Below are 10,973 nucleotides of genomic sequence, written 5' to 3'. Positions count from 1 at the left end.
AATCTAATTGGCTCTATATAAATAATGATTATAATATGAATTTGTGTGTGTGGCCACCTTAACCCCCTAGTGAGGCAATATCAGAGCTTTCTTAAGGTGGGGGGTCAAGCAGGGCAAAAGGCCCCCATTCATTAGGGCCACAGAAACCAGCGTTTGTATGCAGAAGGAAAGTTGAGAAACTCCCCTCAGAAATTATTTCTTCATTTTGAATAGCCAGCACTGGGGGATAGCGTGGAGAATCAAGGCAAAGGGGGGTCAGTATTACAAGGTTAGGGGTTGTGGCCCTAGGGTTTATTTGTTGAAAGCCATAACATAGAGTGATTGACTATGAATGTGTATCATTAGCCCAACAACAGACGGACGGAAAGTCCAGAGGACTGCGCTACACGCCGCGTTTAACGCCATGATTAACTGTCCGTGGGTTGGGCAGATGCTTCTCTTAAGAAGCGCTCACATCTGGTTAATTATTCTCCCATTGGCTCCCAGTGTGTAGATTCCAATGTTCAGCTCCGTCAATCAGAACCTTCCGCACTTGCGCTTTTTCCTTTACTAAGATTCCCGGGGGAAAATAGTCATCGACTTTGTTGTTAAAGATCATTTTTTTGGGGGGGGGGGCTGGCATTGCTGTCTGCACAGGCTGGTCCTTCTGTTACCCCAGAGCAGCCGGCTGTCGGCAGACTGATTCATGGCCTCATCTCATACAAGTGCTGAGCGCTGAATGCCGATGTACAGCCCTTTGCTCTTACACTGAATATAGAGAATTAGGCCTTTGGTCATAGCTAAAGCTCTATATAAATACTACTAACCTTGATTAGGGATTAGCCACAAGTGGGTCTCTGAAAGCCTAAAGGCAAAATGGACCTTCCCTTTTACATAGAGAGTATAGCTTATACCACACAGTGGGAGCTGCCACAGTGATTATTGCAACTAACCCATATACAGTAGCTAATGTACCATGTTAATGTCCTTGTTAGTGCAAGCTATAGAGGAAGCAATATGGCGGCCCTCACTCAGTTGGAAAGATAGAATGATACACTGCAACATCTACTCATTTGGGAAGTTTGGATCTGTGGCCCCTTTTGTGCACTCACTTGGTTTAATCCGATTTGGGACACCTGGGGTGGTCATTGTTAAGAACCCATACACAAGCCAGTAGACTGGGTCTAGAGGGGCCATGTTTGCAGCTAATATTTCCCCCTAGATGGGCACCTGAAGAGTCCTTCGTGCACACTGTGGGGAATATTTTCCCATTCAGAACATCAAGCACTGAGGGTAAATCACTCTATAAAGGGCAAGGCCAGTTGCCATCGGTTACAAGGGGCCCTTGGAGCCCCACAACAGCTTTCAGAATTACTGCACTGTGTCCAGTCAGGTACAGGATTTAATGGACATGGTGGGGCCTAGAGAACTATTGGTCACAAAGTTAAAGGGAAACTATACCCCCAGAATGAATACGTAACCAACAGACAGTTTATATCATATTAAGTGGCCTATTAAAGAATCTCCCCAAACTGGAATATATATATATCAGTAAATATTGCCCTTTTACATCCTTTCCCTTGAGCCGCCATTTAGTGATGGGCTGTGTGCTCCCTCAGAGATCAGCTGACAGGAAGTGATGCAGCTCTAACTGTAACAGGAAGTAGTGTGGGAGTAACAGGCAGAACTCTGCCCATTCATTGGCTGATGGGGCCTAGCATGTATGTATGCCTTGGCTTGTTTGTATGCACTGTGAATCCTATGATCCCAGGGGGCTTAGTACTTAAAATGGCAGTTTCCTATTTAGGATTACCCAATGGCACATACTGCTAATAAAGTATATTTCTATGAAAATGGTTTATTTAGATGCAGCAGGGTTTTACATATGAGCTGTTTATGCAATATATTATTATAGAGACCTACATTGTTTGGGGGGTATAGTTTTATGGGGGCTGGGGGCTATGTGCAGAGACTCGGCCTGTATGCCCTAATGCATATGGGAAATCCCTTTCCTACTCTCCCTATGTGTCTGTATGAGAATTCCCCCCGGTACCCAGGCGCCTGTATGTACTAACCCCCCCTCCTCTCACCCCCCCCAGATGTGAACAGTTGGCTGCTGACTTTCGGCTTCCAGCTGCACAACGTGATCCCCGGCTACCCCAAGCCCGATATCGACGCCATGGAGCCGTCCTACGAACTCATCAACACCCAGATGAAGACTCAAGAGTGGGACAACAGCAAGGTAATCCCCAGCATTCCCCGGGGCGGTGGGGACGGCGCTCTCGCCCCCGGCTGGAAATAGAAAGCAGATTCTCGTTTCGCTGCCTCTCGAATGAGTCCCCAAGCGAGACTGCTATTAACTTCAGCCGCAAATCCAATCCTTGTATTACAGGGAGGGGAGAAATATATAGTTATAGGGTTTCTCCCTTTCTGTTCTCTGGTTCTGACTCTTGAAACAATGTAGCATTTCCCTTGTCTTCACTTCAGGATTATTTATGTTTTACACATGAGGCAATATGTTAATAAATGTCACTTCCGTGTCAGATCAAATTGCGTGATGAGACCCGCGTGTGGCGCAGTTGCTCTGGGCCCGTCGTAGAGAGATATTAAGAATACACCGCTGTCAGTTAAACACGATAATGCGGTTTCAGCCGCGTGGGCCCCATGCAGTTGTCATGTTCGTCACAGTCTGGCGAGTGTACATTAAAGCCCTATCAGTGTGGCAGCCGTGACACGGCGTTTAAAACGCGTCTCTGGAGAGGTGACCTGATTCCGAATCAGAAGGGGGCGGCTGCATAATGTAACGGCATCTGTTTTGCGTAGGGAGTCGTACAATTCAGTGTGTGGTTAAGGGAGGATAAAGGGGAAATAACCCTCGTGGTAAAGTAGTGTATATTTGTTAGGGGGTCTCGGGGGGTTCCAGTGAGGCCGGGGGAGCCTGTGAGGTTTCACACCTAATGGATTTTACACTTCTAAGTGGTTTTACCTAAACTCCATCTTAATTTGTCATGCAATCAATTATGTATGGCTGCGGGTGCATTAGCCGGGGAGAGCTGGCAGCGCAGCTTTAATTAGCAGAAAGCGGCACTTTGGCCTAAGTGCAAAGAGGTTCTGCCTCTGTCCGACATGGGACACGGGGGTGTGAGATTTACAGAACCCACAGGGGGGGGGGCCTTATGTAGCACCAACGGGGCATAGACGGGGCTCTGGGGAAAGTCTGGGGAGCCAACCTGGGACACACTGATAGATATGCACTTGTTCATAAACAAATGTTCCTCTGTTGTAAGCAGCAGTCCTGCCCTGCTTTATGGCTGAGATTCTAGCTATCTGTATAACAGAGCATTCTGTCACAGTGGCACAGATCCTATCTGATCCCCCCATTGTAAGCAGCAGTCCTGCCCTGCTTTATGGCTGAGATTCTAGCTATCTGTATAACAGAGCATTCTGTCACAGTGGCACAGATCCTATCTGATTCCCCCATTGTAAGCAGCAGTCCTGTCCTGCTTTATGGCTGAGATTCTAGCTATCTGTATAACAGAGCATTCTGTCACAGTGGCACAGATCCTATCTGATCCCCCCATTGTAAGCAGCAGTCCTGCCCTGCTTTATGGCTGAGATTCTAGCTATCTGTATAACAGAGCATTCTGTCACAGTGGCACAGATCCTATCTGATCCCCCCATTGTAAGCAGCAGTCCTGTCCTGCTTTATGGCTGAGATTCTAGCTATCTGTATAACAGAGCATTCTGTCACAGTGGCACAGATCCTATCTGATCCCCCCATTGTAAGCAGCAGTCCTGCCCTGCTTTATGGCTGAGATTCTAGCTATCTGTATAACAGAGCATTCTGTCACAGTGGCACAGATCCTATCTGATCCCCCCATTGTAAGCAGCAGTCCTGCCCTGCTTTATGGCTGAGATTCTAGGTATCTGTATAACAGAGCATTCTGTCACAGTGGCACAGATCCTATCTGATCCCCCCCCCATTGTAAGCAGCAGTCCTGCCCTGCTTTATGGCTGAGATTCTAGCTATCTGAAACATACATACAAGTGAGATTAGTGTAGATTTTTAGCTGCTTACAAGGTGGTCTGCTCTCCGTTGCTCTATGTACAATATAGAAATTGTGAGCCGGGGGCCGATATCTGCCTCTCCAGAAAGCCCGTCACCTCTCCAAGGTGCTTTTGATCAGAATATTCCTCTGCTGATATTCATTCCAAGCATGTTCCGCCCGAAATCAAAGGGCCGAGCCGGCAGAATTCCATGGTTCATAGAGGGGATCAGTCATGGCTGACATTTACCCACATGTGCGCGACTCAGATTGTCTGGCCGTTCAGAAGTGTAATCCCCTCAAAGGGGAAACTGTCACTAACATACAGGCTGTTCCTGCACAAAGGGAAAGTATTAATAATACATTGTAACCACTTTCTTCCGAGTACACACAACCCAATGTAATTATTTCCAGTTTCATTTATTTCAAGAGTCAGAACCACCGGTGCAGAGAATACAAACAGCAATATACTGCTTTCCATGGCAATTGTATTTATATTATTCATCTAAAGACCCCAGAGGGTCTGAGATACGGGGCCCTAGGTCTGTCTGCCCCCCAGTCCCCTAACTCAAGCCCCTAAATATCTCCATTCCAAACAAACATAGCGGCGAGCAATCAATCCCAACATCGCTGCCTGAATTTCCATTGCTATAAACAAGCAGCCGTCTCACTGAAAAGGTCAGCCATATTTTAGTAAGTTCAGGAGACAATAAAGGGAGGGTTGGTGAGATACCTGCCCCGATTAATAAACTCCGGATCTGTCTCTTAAGGTCAGGCTCATTGTAATGGGCAGGGAAAGGCTGCCGGCCGTGCAACCGATTTGTGTTCTGATTCCTGCCGTCTTGGTAATGACCTGTAACCCCAAACTCATCTCCCCTCATAGGCACGAAGGGAATGTCTAATAAATGATTGAGAAAAGGATGAGAGGGCATCCACCTACCTCCCCTGGAACATAAACTTTATAAAACTTCATTTGTGCAGTTGGTGTTTTACTTATAGTAGCCTCTGGGAAGGGACTGGGGCTGTGGGATAGCAGGTATAGTAGGGAGAGATGGTGCCTATAGTAGCAGTGGGGGGATAATAGCCTCTGGGAAGGGACTGGGGCTGTGGGATAGCAGGTATAGTAGGGAGAGATGGTGCCTATAGTAGCAGTGGGATAATAGCCTCTGGGAAGGGACTGGGGCTGTGGGATAGCAGGTATAGTAGGGAGAGATGGTGCCTATAGTAGCAGTGGGGGGATAATAGCCTCTGGGAAGGGACTGGGGCTGTGGGATAGCAGGTATAGTAGGGAGAGATGGTGCCTATAGTAACAGTGGGGGGATAATAGCCTCTGGGAAGGGACTGGGGCTGTGGGATAGCAGGTATAGTAGGGAGAGATGGTGCCTATAGTAGCAGTGGGGGGATAATAGCCTCTGGGAAGGGACTGGGGCTGTGGGATAGCAGGTATAGTAGGGAGAGATGGTGCCTATAGTAGCAGTGGGGGGATAATAGCCTCTGGGAAGGGACTGGGGCTGTGGGATAGCAGGTATAGTAGGGAGAGATGGTGCCTATAGTAGCAGTGGGGGGATAATAGCCTCTGGGAAGGGACTGGGATTGTGGGATAGCAGGTATAGTAGGGAGAGATGGTGCCTATAGTAGCAGTGGAGGGATAATAGCCTCTGGGAAGGGACTGGGGCTGTGGGATAGCAGGTATAGTAGGGAGAGATGGTGCCTATAGTAGCAGTGGGGGGATAATAGCCTCTGGGAAGGGACTGGGGCTGTGGGATAGCAGGTATAGTAGGGAGAGATGGTGCCTATAGTAGCAGTGGGGGGATAATAGCCTCTGGGAAGGGACTGGGGCTGTGGGATAGCAGGTATAGTAGGGAGAGATGGTGCCTATAGTAGCAGTGGGGGGGATAATAGCCTCTGGGAAGGGACTGGGGCTGTGGGATAGCAGGTATAGTAGGGAGAGATGGTGCCTATAGTAGCAGTGGAGGGATAATAGCCTCTGGGAAGGGACTGGGGCTGTGGGATAGCAGGTATAGTAGGGAGAGATGGTGCCTATAGTAGCAGTGGGGGATAATAGCCTCTGGGAAGGGACTGGGGCTGTGGGATAGCAGGTATATTAGGGAGAGATGGTGCCTATAGTAGCAGTGGGGGGATAATAGCCTCTGGGAAGGGACTGGGGCTGTGGGATAGCAGGTATAGTAGGGAGAGATGGTGCCTATAGTAGCAGTGGGATAATAGCCTCTGGGAAGGGACTGGGGCTGGGGGATAGCAGGTATAGTAGGGAGAGATGGTGCCTATAGTAACAGTGGGGGGATAATAGCCTCTGGGAAGGGACTGGGGCTGTGGGATAGCAGGTATAGTAGGGAGAGATCGTGCCTATAGTAGCAGTGGGATAATAGCCTCTGGGAAGGGACTGGGGCTGTGGGATAGCAGGTATAGTAGGGAGAGATGGTGCCTATAGTAGCAGTGGGGGGATAATAGCCTCTGGGAAGGGACTGGGGCTGTGGGATAGCAGGTATAGTAGGGAGAGATGGTGCCTATAGTAGCAGTGGGGGGATAATAGCCTCTGGGAAGGGACTGGGGCTGTGGGATAGCAGGTATAGTAGGGAGAGATGGTGCCTATAGTAGCAGTGGGGGGATAATAGCCTCTGGGAAGGGACTGGGGCTGTGGGATAGCAGGTATAGTAGGGAGAGATGGTGCCTATAGTAGCAGTGGGGGGATAATAGCCTCTGGGAAGGGACTGGGATTGTGGGATAGCAGGTATAGTAGGGAGAGATGGTGCCTATAGTAGCAGTGGAGGGATAATAGCCTCTGGGAAGGGACTGGGGCTGTGGGATAGCAGGTATAGTAGGGAGAGATGGTGCCTATAGTAGCAGTGGAGGGATAATAGCCTCTGGGAAGGGACTGGGGCTGTGGGATAGCAGGTATAGTAGGGAGAGATGGTGCCTATAGTAGCAGTGGGGGATAATAGCCTCTGGGAAGGGACTGGGGCTGTGGGATAGCAGGTATATTAGGGAGAGATGGTGCCTATAGTAGCAGTGGGGGGATAATAGCCTCTGGGAAGGGACTGGGGCTGTGGGATAGCAGGTATAGTAGGGAGAGATGGTGCCTATAGTAGCAGTGGGATAATAGCCTCTGGGAAGGGACTGGGGCTGGGGGATAGCAGGTATAGTAGGGAGAGATGGTGCCTATAGTAACAGTGGGGGGATAATAGCCTCTGGGAAGGGACTGGGGCTGTGGGATAGCAGGTATAGTAGGGAGAGATCGTGCCTATAGTAGCAGTGGGATAATAGCCTCTGGGAAGGGACTGGGGCTGTGGGATAGCAGGTATAGTAGGGAGAGATGGTGCCTATAGTAGCAGAGCGGCTCCATTAGTTGTACAACTTTATGTTGTTGTAGCAGTGCTAGAAGATCCAGATATAGATTATAGGGAACTGTATATTTGTATAGACCTGGCCCACCCACCATTAAACACAGCCCTAAAAAATGTGTTAAGTGGGAAATGGCAGCTCTCACACCCCTGGTGTAATTTAATTAGGTTTTGTACTTTTAATTGAATTCTAAATGTCACCTTCTCTGTTTTTTTCCAGTCTATTTTGGGAGTGCAGTGCGAGGTGCAGAAACAACTGAAAGCATTCGTCACCTTGGAGCGATTCGGTCAGATCTATAGCTCCACCATTGCCGGCTGTCACTTGGAATCGGAGAACAGGAAGTTCGCCACCCTCGGATCCATCTTTGGAAAGGGCGTTAAGTTTGCCATGAAAGACGGGAGGGTAACCACCGACATCATAAGCGTCGCCAACGAGGACGGAAGGAGGATTGCCGCCATTTTGAACAACGCCCAGTATCTGGAGAACTTACACTTCACCACCGACGGCATCGACACTCATTACTTCATCAAACAGGGACCTTCGGAGAACGACCTCTCCATACTGGGTCTCACCGGTGGGAGGAGAACCTTGGAGAACGGAGTCAACGTAACCGTATCGCAAATCAACACCGTTCTGGGTGCAAGGACTAGACGTTATACGGACATACAGCTCCAGTACGGCACGCTGTGCCTAAACACACGATACGGCACCACGCTGGATGAGGAAAAGGTCCGTGTGCTGGAACTGTCCAGGCAGAGGGCGGTGACCCAAGCCTGGCAGAGAGAGCAGCAAAGACTGCGGGATGGGGAGGAGGGGACACGTGTATGGACAGAAGGAGAGAAACAGCAGTTGCTAAACACGGGCCGCGTGCAGGGCTACGATGGCTACTTTGTTATTTCAGTGGAGCAGTATCCAGAACTGTCAGACAGCGCCAACAACATCCATTTTATGAGACAGAGTGAGATGGGCAGAAGGTGACAGAGAGGGGTGAGGTGTTGACTTCTTGCCAAAGACAGCTACGGTTGTGGCCACATACCTGAACTGTGTTGGAACCAATCCTTTTTTCTAACGGACATAAAAGAGGAGGCGACCATTCTGTTGCACTGTTAACCCCGCAATGTTTATCCCCCCCTCCTGCCCCCCACTTTGGTTTCTTTTATACATTTGGCCTTCACGCGTTTTGCAATGAACAGGAAGTGGGGGATTTTTTTGCCGTAGCGTGATCACAGTGAGATTTTACCGTCTCTTGTTTTTTTAATAACCCCCCCACCCAGCGTCACCACGACATGACCAAGTGTGAATTGCAAAATGGATGTCTCTAATAATTTCCATCATCAACTCTCGAGCAGGGAACAACTCACCTTGAAAAAGGAAGGAGGGGGGGGGAACAAAATCTAAAGAACTGAAAATTTGCCTTGATTTAACCAAAACTGCTCATCCTCATTTCCTTTGTGTCTCAACGGCAGTATGTGACAGAATGAATCTCTGTCCCAATGTGTTGCAAATGATAGTATTTCCCAACAGGTTTGGATGACACTTGAGACTTGACTCGTTTTCTCATGTTCTTTTACGGACGAGACGTGACGGGGCTGGCAAGGCCTGTCTCCAAAAACAGAGTATCAATACGAATTGTGTGCCTCTAGAGAACAGCAGGACCTTCTCCGTTTTCACGTGGGACAATAAGTGTTTTTTTTGGGCTCCTAGTGCACAGAATGTTGTTAGGATCAGGAACGTAGACCCGGAACCCACCTCTAAGGGTTCTCCAGTAGATAAACGTCCGCCTGGTTTGGTTGCGAATCGAAGCCGTCTTGTGGGTTTTTGTTGTATAGTTTCTTATTCATTGTCAGTGTCCTTATCCGAATACATGCTTTCCTTTTCTGAAGGAACTCACTGGGTTCACGTTCAGTGTATTAGCGCTTTACCTGTTGTCATGTGTACTGTGTACATCTTACAGAATGCTTCACACCTACTCATGAGTTCAACGATTCAAAGATTTGGCTTCCCTTGAGCCTTTGTCTCCCCTCATTAATTGTGGAATTAATTGCATCGTTCTTGCCCTTGGGTCATGTTGGACTCCACTTGGGAGATCTACAAGTCCTGAATCTAATGAACCACTCGCTGATTGAACATGCACTCGGGGTGTTCAGCCAGGCCCGAATCATTGATCCAACAACTTGAATGCACTTGGGTACTCAACAAGGCCTGTGTCAATGAGCCACTTACTGTATCAATGAGCCACTTACTGTATCAATGTCCACATAAAGCACTTGGACGTGCAGCAACTTTTTCCTCTTGAAGACCACAAACTCCAACCCTAATCCTCCTGAAAGGTGGTAGCAATGTAGGGACTGGAGATTGTGCCAGAACATTCATGGTTCAGTCTCTGATTCACCATTTCCATGTTTGAGTAGCCTTATCCTTCTTTTTTTAATCTATTTAATTTATTGAAAAAATTGGTGAGCGGAGATAAATGCATTTCAGCCGAGAAAGAAAATCCTGTATAGGAAGCTCATACGTTTAATTCCTAATCACAGGGCCAGGCTTAAGGTCCCCATACACGGGCCGATTCTAGCTGCCGATATGGGTCCCTTAGACTTATACGGCAGCTAATCGGCCCATGTATGGACACTACTGACGGGACTTCCCAACCGATATCTGGCCTGAAATCGACCAGGTCTCGATCGGGCAGGTCTAAAAATCTAATCAGATCGGGGACCGCATCGGCTTGTTGATGCGGTCCATGGACAGACTTTGCCTGTACCTGTCATTTATAATTCGATCATTTGGCCCCAGGGCCAAACGATTGAATTGGCCTGGATTCTCCCAATATCGCCTACCGATAGGTGGGGATATCGGGAGAAGATCCGCTCGCTTGGAGACATCGCCAAGCGAGCAGATCTTAAGGGACCTTTAGAGAAGGACAAAGACAAGGCAAAGAACTGGGGCTTTGGTCTGAAGATGCTCAACTTGTGATGCTAAACTTTTTTTTTTTTTTTAATTGGGCCCCTATTCTAAAACTGGCCCTGGCCGATCATCGGTGACAGATGAAGGAAAGCCCTCGTGGGAGCCCAAAATGATGGTTCTGCAGCTGTATTTGGTTACACACAATTCCGAGCATCATGCTAAGTAACTTGCCGCGTCACAGAACAAATTCCGGTGTAGATATAGTTACGGGGGACCCGGTTCCCTAATAAAGATCGTTATATCCCTCCCATTTATGGAAGGAATTAGAAAAAGATATTTTGTAAAAAAAAAAAAATTGAAAATAAAAATTAAAAAAAAAAATATCCAAAATTGCAATCTTTTTATTGTTGTTTTGCTTGTAAGAGTGTAAGTATATATAGTTACAGTGTTATACTGACAATCAGAACCATGGGCCGGTACCAACAACAGAGGTGTGAGGAGTACATGACTCATGGAAACACATAGGGTCAAGGGACCGTTCATTAAGAAGTGGGACCATCCAAGAACCATATGGTTAGAAATGAATAGGGTCAAGGAAGCATCAATTATTAGATTCACATTAATGAATAATAGGTTAGGACACAAGTAGAATCAAGTTGACAGGCATTAAGGAAGGGTCATCAT

General features: G+C 48.0%; 1 protein-coding gene across 5 annotated transcripts in view; it reads left to right on the top strand.

Moving 5' to 3' along the window:
- tenm4 (teneurin transmembrane protein 4) overlaps nucleotides 1-10,679 on the top strand; it is an 811,512-nt gene extending 800,833 nt beyond the window's left edge. For 2 of the 5 annotated variants that reach the window (XM_031895585.1, XM_031895582.1), the window contains 2 exons: nucleotides 2,079-2,221; nucleotides 7,605-10,679. In XM_031895585.1, coding sequence (XP_031751445.1) covers nucleotides 2,079-2,221; nucleotides 7,605-8,363 — 902 coding nt within the window. In that variant the 3' untranslated portion in view covers nucleotides 8,364-10,679. 5 annotated transcript variants of the gene reach the window in all.
- Nucleotides 10,680-10,973: the final 294 nt, after the last annotated feature.

The sequence above is a fragment of the Xenopus tropicalis genome, chromosome 2 (assembly GCF_000004195.4).
Source record: "Xenopus tropicalis strain Nigerian chromosome 2, UCB_Xtro_10.0, whole genome shotgun sequence".
In the NCBI taxonomy this organism is placed as follows: Eukaryota; Metazoa; Chordata; class Amphibia; order Anura; family Pipidae; genus Xenopus; species Xenopus tropicalis.
The sequence above is the reverse complement of the archived record's forward strand: the minus strand, read 5'-3'. Positions and strand labels throughout refer to the sequence as shown.